The 20,120-nt window shown below is 54.1% G+C and overlaps 5 protein-coding genes across 5 annotated transcripts; 2 read left to right on the forward strand and 3 right to left on the reverse strand.

Annotated features, from left to right (window-relative positions):
• Positions 1 to 700: 700 nt before the first annotated feature.
• LTHEOB_3206 (Rna-binding protein 12) lies at positions 701 to 5,662 on the forward strand (the record flags this gene model as incomplete). Its single annotated transcript, XM_035512104.1, has 1 exon — positions 701 to 5,662. One exon carries the CDS (start codon positions 701 to 703, stop codon positions 5,660 to 5,662), a length of 4,962 nt encoding a protein of 1,653 aa, XP_035363099.1.
• A 3,954-nt stretch (positions 5,663 to 9,616) lies between these two features.
• LTHEOB_3207 (Heterokaryon incompatibility protein) lies at positions 9,617 to 11,390 on the reverse strand (the record flags this gene model as incomplete). Its single annotated transcript, XM_035512105.1, has 2 exons — positions 9,617 to 9,970; positions 10,041 to 11,390. The coding sequence occupies 2 exons, from the start codon at positions 11,388 to 11,390 to the stop codon at positions 9,617 to 9,619; spliced, it is 1,704 nt and encodes a 567-aa protein (XP_035363100.1).
• Positions 11,391 to 12,696: 1,306 nt separating this feature from the next.
• On the reverse strand, positions 12,697 to 14,810 carry LTHEOB_3208 (uncharacterized protein; the record flags this gene model as incomplete). The annotated part of the gene is made up of 4 exons (XM_035512106.1): positions 12,697 to 13,402; positions 13,467 to 13,710; positions 13,783 to 13,875; positions 13,931 to 14,810. 4 exons carry the CDS (start codon positions 14,808 to 14,810, stop codon positions 12,697 to 12,699), a joined length of 1,923 nt encoding a protein of 640 aa, XP_035363101.1.
• A 1,121-nt stretch (positions 14,811 to 15,931) lies between these two features.
• Positions 15,932 to 16,990, forward strand: LTHEOB_3209 (Impact family protein; the record flags this gene model as incomplete). The annotated part of the gene is made up of 1 exon (XM_035512107.1): positions 15,932 to 16,990. One exon carries the CDS (start codon positions 15,932 to 15,934, stop codon positions 16,988 to 16,990), a length of 1,059 nt encoding a protein of 352 aa, XP_035363102.1.
• Positions 16,991 to 17,854: 864 nt separating this feature from the next.
• Positions 17,855 to 19,140, reverse strand: LTHEOB_3210 (Formate nitrite transporter family protein; the record flags this gene model as incomplete). The annotated part of the gene is made up of 4 exons (XM_035512109.1): positions 17,855 to 18,429; positions 18,537 to 18,657; positions 18,779 to 18,889; positions 18,964 to 19,140. 4 exons carry the CDS (start codon positions 19,138 to 19,140, stop codon positions 17,855 to 17,857), a joined length of 984 nt encoding a protein of 327 aa, XP_035363103.1.
• Between the last annotated feature and the right edge of the window lie 980 nt (positions 19,141 to 20,120).

The raw sequence follows: 20,120 nt of genomic DNA on the forward strand, positions 1-20,120 counted from the left end.
CTGATGATTCGTCGCGGATGAGGTAAGCGAGATGAGAGCGATCCCAAAACTTCCCCAAAAATGTACGCCATGCCATTGCAAAATCCACTATCGGGGCAAGCCGTCAGTGCAGCCGATCGCACAATCAGTTGCCGCACAAACAGAACTCAATGATCCTTCCAAGAGGCACGGAGTCCAACAATGTGAGGAGCAAAGGTGCAATGTCGTGAAGACCAACCTTGGCGATTGCTGTATAAGGACATTGGAAAACTCCTGGCCAAGAATGTGCCTCTGGGCTTGAGCGACTCTGAAGACAACAGCTTCCCTCGAAGCACATCCCTAAAAGGGCGAATCCCACCCGGAAGGCATCCCGTTCCCCCGCCAGATCGCATTCTTAGGGAAATGCATCGCAAGCCAGTTTGGAACAGCTTATAGCCGCAGACATTCCGAGCCGATCGACTTGAGAATGTAACGCTTCTGCAGCTTCCGCTTCCTTTCCTTGTGGACCTGCTCGTGCATCTAAATTGCCGCAGGTGCCCCCGGAGAAGCTGTTTGATTTCGTCCATCTGCCTCGACGCTTCAGTCTCTCATTACAAGAATTCTGGAAAAGCCAGTCGAAGAGGGAGAAAGCAGAAGCTGAGCAGTGCTTTGCTTAGCCACTGCTTCCTTTCTCTTATTTTCACTCTTTGTACCCATATCCACTCATTACAAAACAACAGCCATGCAGCTCCCAACGAAAGTTCTCTTGGCCATTCTGGCCACCCTCATCCGGCAAGCAACAACTGCACCGACATGTCCCGAGGACTATCCTGTCTTTAAAGAAGCGCAAGCCCGTGCTGCCGAGATCTTTCCTCGTCAGCTTGGTGCTGCGAATCCTCTCGGCACGCTTTGCCCTTCCCTCCCCCAAATCATTTCGCAGCTGCCTTCGGACGCGCAATCTATCGCACGCCAATTGAACCAGGCCTTGTCGAGCGCCATTGCAAGCAACCCGGCCCTGATCCCGAGCACAACTCCCGCTGCTGGCGCGCCCACTGGTGGACTACCTGGTCTCGGCCTCCCGAGTTCTGCCCGGTCATCGAATGCGGCACCTGGAGTGAGCGCCCCTGCTAGCTCTCGGCCTGCTGGAGCAATCTCATCAGCTCTTTCGCAGCTTGGCCCTCTCCTCCCGAGCAACGTTGCACCATCTGTTCTCTCAAACCTGCAGAGCCAGCTTTCGACCAACCCTGCCGCTCTCGCGTCCGCGCTCACTAATGTGCCCCCGGCGCTCGTTCCCAGCGGCCTCGCCAACTTGGCATCGCAGCTTGGTAATCCCGCCGTGCCTACGCTTTCGCTTGGGGGTGGCCTTAGTGCAGGCATCAGCTTGCCTGGCCTGCCATCTGGCGCTGGTCCATCTGGTGCTGCTCCGTCTGGTGGTTCGCCCGGCCTTCCAACACCTGGAGGCCCTACTGTGCCACCTTTGGGTCTCCCTTCAATCGCCTTACCCAGCAACGTCCTCAATTCCATCATTGACAATGTTCCATCGAACATTGCCGAGGCACTATCGAATCCTGCAGCACTTCCCTCAGCCCTCTCGGCTCTGCCGACCAACGAGCTACCCTCTGTTCTCTCTGAACTGGCACCGGTTCTCAGTGGCCTTCCCACCAACGGCATTCCTCCAATTTCTTTGCCGAGCGATGTCCTCGAGTCTATCATCCCTGATCTCCCATCCAACATTGCCAACGCATTATCGGAGTTGCCGACCAACCCTGGAGCTCTTCCTTCGGCTCTTGCGGCTCTTCCTACCAACGAACTTCCTTCAGTGCTGTCTGAATTGGCACCACTCAGCGGCCTACCACTCAGTGGCCTACCAACCGGCGGACCGGGTGCTCCTGGTGCTCCCGGCCTGCCATCTGGCCTTCCTCTGCCTAGCAACGTGCTTGATTCGATTCTTCCTGACCTCCCGTCGGATATTGCCAATGCACTATCGGAGTTACCAACGAATGTTGCCGCACTTCCTTCAGCCCTCGAAGCTCTCCCGTCTGATGTACTGCCGTCAGTTCTCTCTGAGCTAGCACCAGCTTTCCCCAGCGGTGTTCCTGGCATTTCTGGTCTTCCAGGTTTGCCATCTGCCGGCATTCCTCCGATTTCTCTGCCGAGCGACGTTATTGATAATCTGCCGACGAACATTGTCGACGCGCTGTCGGACCTTCCCTCAAACGCTGCAGCACTCACTTCAGCTCTCGCTGCCCTCCCAACCAACGAGGTGCCTTCAGTCCTTTCCGAGTTGGGATCGCTTTTGCCTTCCGGCCTTCCCGGTCTTCCTGGCGGCCCCAGTGGTCTTCCCGGCGGTCCTAGCGGTCTTCCCGGTGGTCCGAGTGGTATACTGCCTCCTATCTCTGTGCCAGCTGATGTTCTCAGTGGCTTGCCGTCGGATATTGCTGATGTACTTACCAACCCCGCGGGTCTGCCTTCAGCCCTCTCGGCTCTTCCAACCAACGAAGTTCCATCAGTGCTCTCGGATTTGGCACCGTTCCTGCCTTCAGGCGGCATCCCTGGTCTTCCTGGCACTTCTGGGTTGCCTAGTGGACCTGGTGGTCCTGGTCTCCCCTCCGGGCTGCCTCCAATTGCTCTACCGAGCAGCATCCTCGATAGTCTACCCACGGATATTGTTGACGCGCTTTCGGAGTTGCCGACCAATGCTGGGCCGCTCAACTCGGCTCTCGGGGCCCTGCCAACCAATGAACTGCCGTCAGTCCTCTCGGAATTGGCGCCTGCTCTGACTGGCCTGCCGTCGGCCCTTGGCTCGGGCCTTCCGGCTCCTGGTCTGCCTTCGGGTCTACCTTCTCTGCCTAGCGACGTGCTTGAAGGCCTGCCTTCGGACGTTGCGAATGCACTGTCTGAACTACCAACCAATGCCGGCGCGCTTTCTTCGGCTCTCGCGGGTCTTCCGACCAACGAAGTGCCGTCAATCCTCTCAGAGCTGGGCCCTGTTTTGACTGGTCTTCCCAGCGGTCTGCCGGGTGGTCCGAGTGGTCTTCCGGGTCCTGGTCTCCCCAGTGGTCTTCCTGCTCTGCCGAGCGATGTCCTCGACAATCTGCCTTCGAATGTCTTGGATGCTCTCTCAGATCTACCGACCAATCCTGGCGCGCTTTCGTCGGTCCTAGGTGCTCTCCCCAGCAACGAGGTCCCATCAATCCTCTCGGACCTGGGTCCTATCCTTACCGGGGTTCCTTCCGGTCTTCCTGGCGGGCCTTCTGGTCTTCCTGGTGGCCCCTCTGGCCTTCCTTCTGGTTTGCCTTCTCTGCCAAGCAACGTCCTCGACAATCTTCCTTCGAATGTCGTCGATGCTCTGTCCGACCTTCCCACCAACCCTGGTGCGCTCTCATCGGCTCTTGGTGCTCTCCCGAGCAACGAAATCCCATCTGTACTCTCTGAATTAGGCCCTGCCTTGACCGGTCTTCCCAGCGGTGCTCCTGGTCTACCGTCTGGTTTGCCCAGCAGCATTCTCGACAACCTGCCATCCAACATCGTCAGCGCCTTGGACGAACTTCCGACCAACGCGGCGCCGCTCTCCTCGGCTCTCGCCGCCCTGCCCAGCGCAGAGCTACCTCCGGTGCTTTCCAACTTGGCTCCCGTTCTGAGCGGACTTCCTACTAACGCTCCCAGCGCGCCTTCTGCTGGCCTGCCTTCTGCTGGCCTCCCCTCTGCTGGCCCACCTTCTGCCTCCGGCCCGTCCTCTCCTGGGCTCCTCCCTTCGCCTGGCCTACCATCAGCTGGTTTCCCCTCCATTGGGCCTCTTCCTAGTGACGTGCTCAGCTCCATCGCCAACAACGTCCCCTCGAACGTTGCCAGCGCGCTGGGCGAGCTGCCGTCGGACGTGGCGCCTCTCTCGTCGGTCCTCGGCGCCCTTCCGAGCAGCGCGCTGCCTTCAGTCCTCTCCGAGCTGGCTCCCATCTTCAGCGGTCTGCCTACAAATACTCCTCCGTTCGGTCTTCCCGCTCCGCCGACGGGTGCCCCCGGCCTGCCCTCGCCGGGTCTGCCCTCACCCGGTGCCCCAGGTCTCCCCTCAGGTGCTCTACCCAGCAACGCCGTCAACTCCCTGATCGGCGACCTCCCATCGAACGTCGCCAGCGCCCTCGCCGCCAACCCTTCCAACCCCGTGCCCCTCTCCTCCGCCATCGACGCCCTGCCCTCCGGCCTCCAACCCTCCGTCCTCTCCCAGCTCAGCCAAATCGACAACGCCCTCTCCGGCCTCGCTCCCAGTGCCCCTGGCCTCCCCGGCATCACCGGCGCCCCGGGTCTCCCTGGTCTCCCAAGCGGCGGTCTTCCTGGCCTTCCCGGCGGCCCCAGCGCCGGTCTCCCCGGTCTTCCAGGCGGTCTTCCAAACCTCGGTCTTCCATTGGCCTCGGTCCTCCCCGCCCTCCCCTCCAACATCGCCAACGCTATCCCGCAGCTCTCGACCAACCCGGCCGCCCTGAACTCGGCCCTCGGAGCACTGCCGTCCGCCGCGCTGCCGTCGGTTCAGTCCGCGCTGCAGCTGGTGGCGCCGGCGTTGAGCAATCTTGCTGGGCCTCTCGCGGGTGGCTTGCCGAATTTCTTGAATGGGCTGCCTGGCGGGGCTGTGCCGACGCCGACGGCGCCGGGGGTGGGTGGTGTGCCGTCTGGGGCTGTGCCGTCTGGCGCGGTTCCTTCAGGAGCGTTGCCGTCGGGGGCTGGACCGTCTGGTGGTTTGCCTACGCGTGTTCTGTCGGGTGCTGTGCCATCGGGTGCTCTGCCTTCTGGAGCTGTTCCTTCTGGAGCCCTTCCTTCTGGTGCGCTGCCGTCTGGAGCTGTTCCTTCGGGTGCTGTACCATCGGGTGCGCTGCCTTCAGGTGCTCTACCATCAGGTGCTCTACCTTCGGGTGCTCTACCTTCGGGTGCTCTACCTTCGGGTGCTGTGCCATCTGGTGCTCTACCATCAGGTGCTCGGCCATCTGGTGCTCTGCCTTCTGGAGCTCTGCCGTCTGGAGCTCTGCCGTCTGGAGCTCTACCCTCAGGTGCTCTACCCTCGGGTGCTCTACCCTCGGGTGCTCTCCCCTCGCCGGGCTTGCCATCGCTGGGCTTGCCATCGCTGGGTCTACCATCTTTGAACCCATCTCTGAGCGTCAACATCAACCTCGGCTTGAGCGCCAGTCTGCCCGGCCTTGGCCTGCCGACTCCAGGTCTACCATCCGGTGCTCTGCCCTCAGGTGCTCTGCCCTCGGGAGCCTTGCCATCCGGCGCCCTCCCATCCGGCGCCGTCCCCAGCGCCAGCCGCCCGAGCGGCGGCGCCGCGCCATCCATCAGCGTCCCCTCCGCCCCGGGCGTCACCGCGCCCAGCGGCGGCCTACCCAGCGCCGCGCCATCCTCGCTCGTCCCCTCGCGCACCCTTCCCGCCGTGCCATCCGTGCCGTCCATCATCGCCGCCGGCACCGTGTACGGGCAGGTGTACAACTACGTTTTCTACGCCAATACCGTTGTTAGCGTCAATGGAGGCTTTTTGGATCCGCGCACGGGGGCGATTCAGGGCTTGTTGCCGGGTGGACAGCTGGTCGCGCTGCTGTCTGATGGTTTGCATATTGCGAATAGGCTCGTGCCGTATCCGCCGGCTTGGTTGGGGTTGATTAATGCGTTGGGGATTCAGTTGCCGATTATTAGTCGGTTGCCGAATTTGATTCCGGCGTAGGGGGTGGAGGAGGAGTGAAGGGTGGGATGGGGAGTAATAAGGATTATCTGTATTAGTCCGTGTCATGACTGTTGTTTTCTCTTTGATTTGGGTGAGTGGTTAATTTTCGATTCTGGAATATCTCTAGTTTAGTTGCGCTTTGTGTTTGGTTTAGTTGAATTTGATTTCTTTGGATAACTTTTGATTGCGTGATTGCTGTACCGACGTGTTTCCTTGTCTGCATTTGGGTACTCGTGCAATAAATATCGGTATGAGTAACTTAAAACTAAGACCTCAGACAATTTGCTGATAATTAATTCCATTCCGTTCCTTTGATATTGACCGGATATGTCTTGTTAACACTGCTCGTACTTGTATTCTCTTACAATTCTATTTGCGGGCTAGCCACTGAATTCTTCGCAAGTGATGCTATCTAGCCTTTAGAGGTGGACGTCAGTTGTTCCAAGTTTCCTCAGCACTTCTTCATCTCGTTCGAGCTTAACATCTACATTTTGTCTGTGATTGAGTTGGGATATGGAATTCTAGGGTGTTCCTTTGGAAAACCTTACGCTCTCCTTCAACATCAGACAGATTTCGAGAGGGATATTTTTCGCAATCTGGGAAGAAGCTCGAACTTCATTTGGTATGCAGCCCTATCTTGACCTACTCGATCTGCCTCTAGATATCTTACAGACTTTCCTCATCTACAACATCGTTGATCTGAAATTCCTGTCCCTAATTTTCAAGCCTTCCGCGGTGCCTGAGCCTTTCCACCTCTGGCTGAATGAGATATATGAGTGATTTCTGTTTCCTGCAACCTGAGACGTACTCCAATCCCATATTCTCGATAACCTTTGGCCAGATTTCAAACTCAGTATGGGGTTCACCACCAAGCTCATCGCCGGATTCACTAGTGAATTCAATATTGGATTCACTTGCAGAATCACGACTGGATTCAGCAACGGATTCACTAGTGGGTACACCAAGCTCACCGTCAGGCTCATCGCTTGGCCCCTCACCAAATAAACCATTGGTTTCGTCACCTGGTTGCGTGCCGGTGTGATCACCACGTTGTAGAAATTCATATTTCCACCACTTTTCTGCTTGCGTTAGCCATTTTTCCAAGAGGACCACCTCTTTGCCGCTCACACTCTCCTCTGGAAGATGTGAAGAAGGGCGCGATGTTTCGCTGCTGGAATCAAATTCTCGCGGAACCCATCGGATGGATGTCCCCATCCTGTCCGGCTTGTATCTTTTGAAGAACCCACATCGAAGCTGACGGTCTTTATCTTCGGCGATAAGGCGAGCCGTGAAGTGGATAGTGAGGCCACAAGACGGAACTTCCCCCTCTTTCTGAGCTAACTGATCAATCATAGCGTGACGCTCGCCTCGCCATAACCCCAGAGATAGATATTTCGGTACCAACCACCAGTTGGTGAGAGATTCGTGAACATGGCCTTCATGAGTGGTAAATATATGGCTCCTTAGCAGCTCTTGTGATAAGTGAACGTACCTTCTGTGAATGAAAGATTTTTAAGGTACAGCTTTCGGTTTTTCCCAGGCCCCACGGGTCTTTCATGCCCGAGGAGCGAAGACTGAAGGGAAGTTAGGAATTGGAGCAACGCGGTAGAGTCGAACCTGGCATGGCATGCTGCACTGATCTGCGATATCATCCACAGGAGAGATACCGTGGACAGTCCTGAGTCTGGATTTCCACCCCCGATGTCCGAGTGGCTTCCTATGAAGCCACACTGCTTGACTGTAGTGTCCGGACCATGATCCGTCCATAGTAGAGGTTTGAAACTCGGTCTCTTCTCATTGAGAGCAAGGGCAACAAATGCGTTGTCCACAACATGTGGCACGACGCTGTCAACGAATGAAAGCTCTCGTGTCCAGAATCCAAATGGCAATCCCATCGCACTAACTGGATCCCATTCGGCGAGCACTTTGATTCTCGCGTCGTAGCGAAGGGGATCCAGCGCTTTGGTGAGTTTTCTCAGCTGTTCTGTCTCTTGTCGCCGCCAATGGTCGAATAGGAGACGGAGGAATGGCAAGCCTTTTCTACGAAGCAAGCCAACTTTACTGATAAAAGCTGCCAAGCAGCGAACGGTAAAAGCGCCTCTGGAGAATCCTACGAGGATTATGTCATCCTTTGTGGAACCGAAATTGTAGTTGTTGCAGATGAAACAGTAGGCGCTCAAGATATTTGCAGTTACACCTGCCCTGCTAGTTAGTTGGATGTTTCTTTGGTTGAAAGTGAGCAAGTAACATACCGTGCCCAGTAGCGCCTGAGATCCCACTATCCATAGCGAGGGATGACTGAGTGCCTACGCCACTTGAATAATATACCAGTTGACGCACAATACCGAACCTGGTGCCTCGCTCTGATCCGACAGAGGATTCTTTGGTAGGGAGATCCAGTTCATCAAGCCCGATCCGATCTACACTTCGCGCCAGCTTTGCCACGTTGGTCAAAGGCGCGATAGTACCCGACGCATTTTTCCAAGTGCCATCGCAGCAGACGAACAAACGTTTTTTCTCATGACATGCCGCTAGTTCTTTCACGTAGTCGTTCACAGCATTTTGCTTGCCATATTCCCTTTTCCTCCCCGGTTTGAAAAGATGCAGAATGCTTGTCGTGAGAAGTTCCTGATACTCACGTAATTCTTTACGTATTTCGCGGCGCCGGTTATCTTCTGGAATCACGGGAGGACTTTCAGGCACTAGATTCAACTCGAAGCTACTCCAAGAACGGCGCGGCGGAGAGTAACTGGGTCCTGGCTGGTCTATTGTAGCCAACATGATAGATTATCGTGTGATTGAAAGCGTGAAAGATGATCTGGCAGCCAGGGCGAGGAGGAAGATGCGACGCAAGGTACGCCAGTAAGGAAACTAATCAAGAAATAGGGCTCAATGGGATGTCAATTAATTCGGAGTGCTTGGTGGAAGGAAGACAGAAGATCAGAAGATCTCACTATTTTGTAAGTATGTGATGTGAGCTGTAGATATATTTGTATTCTAATGCTACATATAAGTAAGCTCCACACACACTACTTAGTGATTCTACAGGAAGAAGTAGAACCTGCAGATGTTTCATCCGATTTCTGGCTGCTCATGGCCAGCAAGCCAAAAATCATTGGGTCTGACACAGAATTGAGCCAGTTCATACTGCATGAGAAGCGGGGCTCCTGAGTTAGTTGACTAATACCAACTCAGCTTTTCAGCTTTGCTCTTCATCCATGCAATGGCTTTCTATTCCCACGGCCAATGGGATTCTGTTCGTCTAGTCACGTTGGTATCGGATGCGTATATGATGCATTCTGCGTCATGTCGGTAAGCATGCGACTGGATTACCTGCGTATATTAATCAAGGCAGTCAGCTGTGTTGAGGCGGGGTCTTTGCATATAGTATCGCCGTGTTCTGCCATTTTCGGGCGCTTGCATCTTTACGAGAGTGGGGGGGAAAAGCGATCGTCATCTTTCGGAACGGCGAGGCTACGGGATGCCTTAAGCGGAAGATGAGGCAGAGATTTTGATGCATTGTTACGGATCAGACCTAACCAGAAGCCAACGAGGCTGCAGGGTGGCAGCTTTGCCATCGTGAGTGGCGCGGACCATATCTTGACCGATCCGATTGGTCGCATACGGCGCTTCTGTTCATACAAACCTCACTCGTAAGCACAGAAATTCGTTGTTACATGATGCCTATCAATAAATGCAGCCTTCTCATTTTTCGTAGAGGATTCTATTCATGACGCCTTCCCATTCAGCGAAAGCTCGGTAGCAGCCAAGGCTACGTGGATCGCTCTATTGGGAGGAGACGGAGGCTGGGGAGGCGGATGTCTAAGTACTGAAATGAATAAGCCTGCGATGATCCCTACTTTCTTCGAGCTTTGCGCCAGCGCCGTGAAGCATGCACATCAAACAGTTGCATCCCTGTATTCCAGCCCCCCTCGTGGCATCCAAGTTTCCAAGCTACGCCAGGATGAGGTCCTCAAACTTAGGCTGCAAGCGTGCCCATTGCGTAAGCAACACCGAGCCGAGTCCGATTCGAGTTGCAATACCACGGTCGTCTCTCCGAATCGCCAAGACGTTGACAACTGGCGGAGGCAGGAGGGGCCTGCCGTCGCAGTCATGTACAGTCATGTCGGTACTCATAAGCTTCCGTTTTTCTTTCTCGTCGAAGCCCACCTCTTCATGGGCGAAGATATCATCCGCGAACCTTTCAGTCTGGGGTGAGTCAGGGATATTGTTGCAAGCCAAAGTTTTGTTATAGTTGAAAATCTGACTGATTGTATGGCGGATGTCACGGTATGCGCCCCTCGTCGTCTGTTATTTGTTAGTTAGCCACTGGTAGCGTATATTTTCTACGCTGCATTCCATAGATCATCTTGCGCACCTTGTTTAGGATTTCTTCTGCTTCCCGAGGTTTTAGAAGCCCGACAGATAAAGCGATCAACTCCAACGGGGTATAAGCTGATGACGGTTTAAACTCTTCATCGAGTTCGACTTGTCCGACGATGAATGTGTTTGGATCACACACGTGAAAGCGGCTCCACTGAGCGCCATAGCGATCATTGAATGCCTTGAAACAGCCGCGTCCAATCATAGCTCTGACCGCTAAAGAGCTGGGAACAGACTTCAAATATTTGAGAAGATGTGGATCTCCTTCAAGCCGAATGGACTGATGATCTTGGTATTGGCATCCGTACATTTCTGCCCAAAAATCAGAGTAGGACGGCCACCGCTTGCTCAAGAGTTGTTGTAACGATTTGAACGTTTGTGGTTGTTTGAGTTCCTCTGGAATTGTGCGCTCGAAAAGTCCAAGAGACCATGCTGCAGCGAGGAATACTTGAGGGGAATAGCGGCGGCGGATATTGGGGTCCGCGTCATTATTAAGGATCCATCCATGAGATGAGCCTGGGGCGGAAATTGACTGCATCGCAGCTCCTGCATGCCAGTACCTCGTATGTGTAAGTGCTCCGATAAAGGCTCGGTAATAGCGCGTTTCTCCCTTTGACCGAACCCATGACCAGCTTGGTAAGCCAATGTGTCCGTTCAAGTCACGCTTTGTTGATAGATAATCGAGAGATGGGTCGAGGTATGTGTAAGAGAGTAAAGCCTCGTCAAAGTCGATGAGAGGGAGGCCACAGTGAAATTGATCCAGTCTTCCGTAGATCTTCTTGAAGATGCCCATGAAGGCGTTGTAGATGTCTGAATCTTTGCTAAGATTTCTGGTGTTGTATTCATTGATGACAGCCTTGTAATTGGCAAACGCACATTCGTCATCGAACGCAGGGAAATCGTATGGCGACACATCATCTGTGGGGCCCTCGGTAAGAAGTCCTTGTGAACATTGAAATGAGACCTGGAATTGATTGAAGAGTAGCTTCCGTCCGGCCAGCAGATACTCTTGACAAGTCCATCCGCGGTTCCACCACTTCTCCGGCCCTTGCAATGGCCTTGGAAGCTCTGGTGCCAGGATAATTCCAGCAAAGTTGCATAATTCTTGGTTGAACGACCTTGGGGTGTTTTCAAGACCTACAAGTCCTGCTTCAGCATCATCGCCGTGGAGTGCGCATATTGTAAGGTAGGCCGAAGAGTATATGGAGTCCATAGCTTGGATTTGAGCCATTTTGTGGGGGTCATTTTCATCTTGGATGATGCAGAGTCGGTCAACCCAGAGGTATTCGACGCCCAGCTTGGTACACACAGCCATGGCATCCTTGATGGTTTTGGTGAGAGGCATTGAATTGACGCCACTCCACCCGTCAGGGACAAGAACGGACTCATGAGACTGTTCTTGTCCTGGGTTTGGCTGTCCCCAAACATAGCTTAAAGCAATGTATCGGCAGTTTTGGGGAGCTTCGACAACGCATGCTGCTTTGATATCAACGACCTTAAATCCTTGGGGTAGAATAGTTTTCTGTTCCACGTGATTATGACTTTCGTCACACTCTAAGATCCACTGACGGATTTTCTCCCACTGCACCAACCGGGTTGCCCCGGAATTGGTCCAATTTGGCGCAGAAATACTTCGGTATCCGGACGTCACTCCTTTCTCACCAAAATATATCGTTCTGGCTCGGCCTCGGCTTACCCACGGTTTTACCCATTGGACTTGGAATGAGTTGCGGAAAGCGAATCCCCCGAACATTAACCTCACGCTGAAATAATTATCGTATGATGGTTGAAAATCCGGCTCGATCCCGTCTTCCATAACTTTCAGGTGTAGGGTTTGCGAAAAGATCCGACATAGATCGCAGTTCGGACGTTGTAGCAGCTCTTTCGGGAAGGAGTAATCGATTTCGAAACCGCCGCCAATGATTTCAGGAACACATAAGAGAATGTGACGGAGCCGCAAATGCCGGCAACGGTTGCAGATCTCCCCTTCGTACTCCACCGGATCGCACTTTGCGCAATCTTGCATGAAAATAGATCCATGTTCTTCGTTGGAAAGGGGAGACGTCTTGTAAAAACGGCGGACAGACTTTGAAGCGGGAAAGTATTCGCAGCCTGTTTGGCGACACCGCCGAAGGTCGTGCGTGGAGTGAGCATCTGATTCCATGTGGTTCGTGGAAAGTGAACTTCAAATTGGTTGGAGGAGACGAAAATATCATCAAAGTGGGGGTGCGAAATGTACTTATCGGCAGCCGGTTAAATAGGGCATGCGTAGATTGCTGAGGTCAGCAAGCATATATTGGCCCCCAAAGCTAAGTACACACATGATGCCGCTACCGAATATCACCTGAGCTTACAGAGGAACAGCAAATAGTATCAATGATAACAAAATTCTCTTCTTAAACCCTTGAAGCATTGATTTTTATGGAACTACCAAATGAACATCTTTGCATTTTGAAAGCTCATTCAAAAACACTGCAGAGCACGTATCACTATGATGTTTGACGAACTCGATCAAATCTACTACCTGGATGCTTCTACAAAACTAGGCTTGCACAGGCGAACCCTTGTACAATCTGACAGCGCCGAGCTCTACACAGTGGCTGAAATATTTTAGCCTTCTTGAGCATATGATTTCTTCCTCGTTACCACCGCTAAAGCACCACAAAGCGAGTTCGATCATCCTGACCCCGCTGCAACCGCACGCTCATGCGGACCGCTTCCTCCTCCATCTCGCTCCGCGTCTCAAGCCTTCTGTCTCCCCGGGATCGCTGCTGCTGCTCATCCCGACCACCACAGCCCTCCTCCAAACCGTGGAAGAATAACGGTATCAGTCCCGACTTCCACAGCGGTGCACCTTGGCTGCTAGTCACGCAGATGACGAACGCAAGGAAAACGAAGTCGAGGACCACGAGCGCAATCGGGAGAATAAGCCAGTTCCACTGGACCAGTATGATCGTGTCCGTCTGGAGGACGACGCCATTTGCCACTGTTGCGTTCCTGCCGTGGCGGATGGTGTTCGTCATGCTGTCGGTGATGTTGGACATGATTTCGCTGACGTTTCTCTTGTAAAGAGGGAGTCCGGCGTTGAATTCGTATTTGTGCTTCCTGTTCCACGAACTAATGTTGAAGTCGAATATTTCTGAGATAAGTTGATTGATGTTCGAGTTGTCGCCCCCGTTGACTACGAAAGGTTCGTTTCCCCATGGCGGCATGGCTGGCCGATGAGTATCGTTGCTGCCAAATGGAGACAGTCTTAAGGTCCAACTATCATCCATCACTCCCATTTGATCCAGGGGAGTATCTTCAGTAGAGAAGTTGGTCAAACTGCCGTTGATCTGCTCAATCTGCTGTAAGAGGCTGAGGACGGGGTTGTCGGTGGGGTATACATACGACTTTGACATTCTTATATAGCCTTGCGCACCAAGTGATATTGCATTCGGTGATCCGATAGAAAACTTTCTTGAAATTAGGGTCGGAGAAATAAAAGACTGAAGGCTCGAACATGAAGCCCACTCCTTCCCCTTCAGCCTGGGCAATGGCAATACTTCGCTTCCACCGATAGGCGCCACCAACAAGATCGTACGAAGCCCAATCCGAATCATATTGACTCATTCTCACTTGGATGCCTCCTGGCGTTTTAAACGTGAAGTTCTTACCATGCTCTGCTTTGATGGTTCCATTTGAAACATTCTTGCAAGTATTACACATTGCAAGAGACGAGAAGTCTGGCCACGTACAATTTCCTGAAGGACAGAAAAAGTCGAATGGAGCACTACGGTCGAATAGGCCATTGAAGATTGCACCCTGCATAGCCGTGTCGACAACATTGGCTTTAACCTTATCATCAGTTTAGCGCATTGTGCAAAAGCTCAAAGGTTGACTCACGGTTATAGAGAGACAAACGAGTCGGTATTATACCTGTGTCGTACACCCTCGCAATAGAAATGGTGGAGTTGACACCAGGTTGTGGAACATTTTCCTGTTTGAAAGAAATGACCTGCTGGGCAAAGGGTCCCATTGCGAGAGTAGCAATCGTGATGAATGCTCCGACTAGAGTGAGCGGTGATCCCCGCTGAAAACCGATCCGACCGAAGATCAAGAGTGATCCCCATGGCCCTCGGCTAGCGTCTTCAAAAGCTTCGATGTCACGTAGCGGTCGGTATTTGGAACGGTCGATCCAGAAATAAAGCCACTTCAGCTGGCTCAGACCTTCGGAGACCGGGAGTAGCATTGCAGTCTTGGCAATAGTGATGAAGGTGGAGATCATGGTGCTTGGACTCAAAGGGAGCTTCCACGCAGAGAGTAAAGTCTTGTTGATGTTGTAAGCCAAGATGACCACGGCTAAAATGCATACGGCGCTCAGAATTGCGCCTGCAAGTTCCCAGAACCACCAATTCTGGTAGTATTTGGACACCAGAGTGGAGCGTTGCTTAGGACTGGGATCGATCTCTTGGAATTGCTGCTGTTCAGCACTGTCGCTAGGATGGGGGCCAGTGCTTTTTGATCGACGCGGCGCTTCCTGTGCCACGAGACTGGGAGCGGAGCTATGGGGAATATGCTTTGGAAGTGCGGAGACAGTAGTCAAAGGGTCAACGGCGCTGGCGTTCGGGCTGAGGCTGGATGTGCTGTCGTTTTCAAACCCATCTTCATATTCTGTGAGTTGACTGACACTGTCGTATCCACTCGCTGATGGGATATTCCGAAGGCTGATGTCTTGACTGGTACGATCGAAACCACAATCAAGCGGTTCGTATCCTCTGGACATTGTTTATCCTTTAGAAGTGACAAAACTGGGCGAATCTGAGAAAACTCTAGAGTCTACGCAACGTTCCCAAGGCGTATTTTTAAATGCCGCCATGACCAACGTATAACACAGCCGCAGTCTCACATGTGCCTGAGCTGTACCAGTGTGAGTACGCAAGGTCAGCTTTTAGGCTGTGTACATGCAGATGTGTGGCACCATTATCAACCTGTGTTATGCTAATCTGACATCCGGGTCTGTACAACGAATACACTGGTACCAAGAAAGACAAAGTTCGGGGCCTTCGCGAACGATCTCATTTCCTACAAGTATTACACAGAATGTTAAGGTAGCACAAATTCGCAATCGTACGACACTGAGACTGCTGCCTACTTGCGCACCACGCGACCTTTCAGAGGCTTGTGAGACGTGCTTATGAATGGAAACTCCAGCTTTGCCTTCCATTGCACTTATTCTTTATTTGGCTTGTATGCAAGGCTGTCATTTCTTATTCCTGCTGCCTTCATGGGTAGCCCATCCTCGCTACCTGCAGCACCATCCCGACCGGCTCGCCACCGCATTCTCGCTTGGACTATGTATTTGAAAACCAAGCATCGCCAGTCTTTAAATTTAGATGAACGTAATGTTACACTGAACCAGCCAGATGTAGCCGCCCCCACACAAAATATGCATGCATCATACAGACATATCAGCCCAATCGCTACCGTATAGAAGCCCTTCTCCAGCTGCTTCGGACTTTCAAGAAATACTGGACGAGGTAGTCTATACAAGATGGTGCGTGGGACGCTAAGACATAAAGATGGCGGCGTGTCTAATCGAAACTGTAAGGTTGTGACGTTGGTGTTGGCATTGATCTTTCTACCTATGTGGCTACTTCTGTAGACTCACCACGAGCGAATGTACTGAAATCTATGATGAATTAAAGCCACGTTTATACCAATGGTGTCCAGAAGCATCGCGTCCCGCCAACCACGCTTGCGCGCACGCACGTGACCTTCACGACAAGCCTACCCGACGCTCCAAGCTCCCCACTCTCCACCACCACACCCACCACAACCTCTCCACCAAACCGCGTGCGGCCATCCCTCTCGCCACGCGCATTCCGCGCACCCAATCGCGAAACCATGTCCCTAAAACGCGGCGCCCCACCGCCCGACGCCGCCGCCGCCGACCACGCGCGTCCCTCCAAAACCACCAAGCTCCACGACAACAACGCCGCGGCCACCACCGAACAACCGCAGCAGCAACAGCAGCACGAACCCCCCACCATCTACCGCTCCGCCCCCCTCACCGACCGCCGCTCCACCTTCCTCGCCTTCTTCGCCCCCGGCACCGCCCTCTCCGCCCGCGCCCTCCAAGCGCACCCGGACTTCCGCTCCGCGACGCACCGCATCGCCGCGTGGCGCCGGCCGAGCGCGCAGCGCAAACTATCGCTGCTGCCTGCATCCAAGACGTCGCCGCCCTCCTCCAATAACGTTGTGGAATCCGGCCACGACGACGACGGCGAATCCCACGCCGGCAAGCGGCTGGCGCGCGTGCTGGAGGCGATGGGCGTGGATGCCGGCGCGGTGGTAGTGGCGCGGTGGTACGGCGGCGTCATGCTCGGCCCGGCAAGGTTCGCGCATATAGAGAATGTGGCGAGGGAGGCGGTGAGGGAGTGGCGGCGGGCGGTGGTGGCGGAGGGGGTGGAGAGGAGGGTGGTTGAGGAGGGGAGGAAGAAGGAGGGGTTGGTGAGGGTGCTTGGGGAGAGGGATGGGAGTATTGAGGTGTTGAGGGGGTTGTTGGCGGAGAAGAAGAGGGTTGCGGGTAGGGGGGAGGGGGAGGGGGAGAAGGCGCAGAGGAAGCAGATGGATTATGGGAAGATGCCGGTGCAGGTGTTGGAGAAGTTGGAGAAGGCGAGGGATGCGACGATTGCGTTTATTTTGAAGGAGTTGGATACGGTTGAGGATGAGATTCTTAAGGGGATGGGTGAGGGGGATGCGTTGGATGAGGGTGATGAGGTTGCTGGAGAGACAGCCGATTTGGCGGGGCAAGACGGGAAGAACGACGAGACTATGGCTGGCGACGTTCCTGGGGGGAGTCCAGGTGCAGCACAGGAAGAGGAGCTTACTGAGCAAAAGCAATGCGATTCGGCGGTAGAAACTGAAAGTCCCGCAAAACAATCAAATCCAGATGCTGGCTAAGGCATGATCAATGTAAAAATGAAAAGCATGAAATCTTCAATATCCCTGATCCTCTGGCTCACTCCACCGAGTTCAGCACAGCATGAGGTCGGCATGAAACAGTAGTAGGACTAGCTTGAGGTCTTTGTTGTTCAAACAATGCCGCTTCTCCCACAAACTCAGCCTGATGTTCAATCTCCGGAGATTTCAAAGTTCAAGATCCGGACAAATAGATGTCAGTATATCATTGTACCCAGCCGCCCTGCTCTTCATCAGCAAGTAAGAGGCCCAGTGGGTAAGTAATCGATTCTCTCCCTCTTCAATACCACGACCATAACTGATACCCAATCCAGTCTAGTGGTTACGATTCTCACTTCGGGAGCTTTCTCTTGGACTGTGAGAGGTCCCGCGTTCGACTCGCGGCTGGGCCCAATCTTTTCTTTTGGCCCGTGGTCAAATGTTTTGATACACTCTTGATCAATCGAGGAATTGACTTTTGGCATCATGGTAATTGAAAGAGGTGCAACAGCAAGCATGCTTGGGGAGTGTATAAACTTATGTCTTCATGTCGCTTGCAGAGGAAGATAGCAGTCTGGATGGCTGGACCAAATTGCTGTTTTGTATGAAGTTCCCTGCATTGCAAATATTGTCAAACTTGCCGCCCTGCGAGCTAAAGCATGAGAAGCAGAAAAGAAATCGACAGTGTTTGGGCGTTCAAGAGCAAACCTGTCGGATCTGATAAACGTACGCGGGCAGTGTCCTCTCTTTTCCCTTTCCCTTTCCCTTACTCCATCCAACGTCATCTCCATGATTATGCCTATGCAGTCATCACCCCTTATCCTTAACGGTGTCTTTCATCATCACTCTACATTTTCCTTCCCCAACCTAAGCCCCACTCTCCCTCACCCCCCTCGCCTCCTGCTCCATCGACGACGACCCATTCTCCATCTTCCTCAACCCCCTCACATCCTCAACATGCCGATGCCCCACCACCCCCTTCTCCACATCATCCCCCTCCCCCTCCCCACCCCTCTCCGGATACCCCACCCCATCAATCAACGGCGCCTCCTGCTCATACAAATACATATACCAATAATACGCCCCGCAAAACAGGCCCCCACCCAGAATATTCCCTATCAGCGCGGGAATAATCCCCTTCCACACATACAACCCCACTGTTAACTCCGGATTCCCGACCCATATCCCCATCGGAATGAAGAACATGTTGGCGACGACGTGGTCGAAGCCGAGCGACACGAAGGCGAAGATGGGCCACCAGATGCCGACGATTTTGGACGTCAGGTCGCGGCCTTGCATGCCGAAGAAACAGCCCAGGCACACCAGCCAGTTGCAGCCGATGCCGCGGAGGAAGATCATGTGGAAATCGGGCGTGGCTTGTTTTTTGGTGGTGAAGGCGATGACTTCGGCGCGGTAGGGGTCGGTGCTGAAGACGCCGCCGTCTGGGAGGGGTGGGGTTAGCGCGCAATGGGGGGTGGTAGGGAGGGGAGGGAAAGGGTGGTGGTGGTGGTGATGGTGGTGGTGCTGGAGCGAAGGGCGAGGTACATACAGCCGAAGATGATGGCTACCATGAAGAGCGACCCCGCCAGGTTGCCCCAGAAGGTGATGAACCAGTGCAGCAGCATCCGCCAGACGGACAGCCGGCGGTGGAGGACGGCGACGGTCGTGTACTGGCGCGCGGGGAGATTGTCAGTCAGTCAGTTTACGAGATATTCTCTGTGGCGGCAGGCAGGCAGGCGCGGGGGCGGGTGGTGGTTTGGGGCGCTGCTGGGCTGCGCTGCTCGCTCTCACCATGAATGTCCCGGTGCAGAGGTCGGCGCCGGTCAGGACGATCAGCACCAAACCGTACGGAAAGACGAAGGCGCCTAGGAGCCTGGCCACGCCGGGCGCGTTCTCTTGGAGCTGTTGTGCGAGAGAGAGGCTGGGCGTCAGTGTCGGATCTGGAGAAACTAAGCGTCCAAGATGGGCAAACTTACCCAAGTGCTCGTGTTGGCCGTGAGGCACGAGGCCGCGGCGAATGAGAGGAGACACCCGGCGCTGACGGAGGAGAGGAAGACTTTGAGTGGGTGCATGCGCCCCTTGTACACGCCTGCCCGGGAAACCATTTCGGTTACCTGGCTAGGCGTGTAGGCGTTGACGAGGGAAGGCCCCATCTCGGATGATGGCACGTATATTCGCTTGTGGGTGAAGTGATGAGTGACGGAGGAATAGGCAGCGACCCGTCAAGAGGGTTCAGGGTTCCCACCTCCCGCCTTTATCAGTATGCAAGCAGCAGCAATCCGAAACCTTGGACGATGACCGGCGTGCGGGAAAACACAACCATCGATCAGCTACCTGTCAGCCCCCATCGCCCAATTAGTCCTCGTCTCCGACATGGACCGGGGCCCGGCTCTCGATAACGAAAGACGGCCGGTCCATTGATCGGGGTTAATTTGATCTCAAATCCTTGCTCTTTTCTTCCCCGCATACGCACGGGGCATTGATGAAGCTGTGTGTGTGTGGAGAGTATCCGGGGTAAAGAAACGTGAGATTCCCTGCAGGGCTAAGATTCGCCAGGTTTCCTGGGCGGCGCCATGGCAATACTGGGCATCCGTCTAGCCCTATCCTGCATGTCGTCCGTCGATAGATGCCGCGTGGACGGGTAGGACGGCAGGAAGGAACCAGGACTGTGTTGGCTCGCGGAGCTGGATGATTGGATCATCGATTTCTTTTGGAGGACGAGCCGCGTGCGGAGGATAAGCCGGCTTCCATCAGCGGCAGGGACGCTCGGGTCGGCCTTGCAGCTCTTTTTTGTCGATTTGCAGGATTGATGACGACTCTCTCTCTCGGACTTAAATCAGACGAGCGAAAGCCAGCTTGTCGGTCATCCTGACAACGATCACTCAACATGCTCACCCTGCCCAGGAACACATCCAGCCTTGCCAAGCGGGAGGCGGGCCGCCACGAAAGTAAAAAGCTCACATCTGTGCGACGGTGAGATGGCCGGGAATAAGTGTTAAAGAGAAAGCCGTGGTCCACGCGCCGGTAGGACCCGCCCCGCCACTTCCCCGCCTTTTCCAAGGCCAGATAAGCCGTACCAAGCCCCGCGGGCCGCTGGTGGGGGGCGCACTTGGCACCGCCCGCCAAAAAGCTT

This window comes from Lasiodiplodia theobromae (genome assembly GCF_012971845.1).
Source record: "Lasiodiplodia theobromae strain AM2As chromosome Unknown scaffold_8, whole genome shotgun sequence".
Lineage (NCBI taxonomy): Eukaryota > Fungi > Ascomycota > Dothideomycetes > Botryosphaeriales > Botryosphaeriaceae > Lasiodiplodia > Lasiodiplodia theobromae.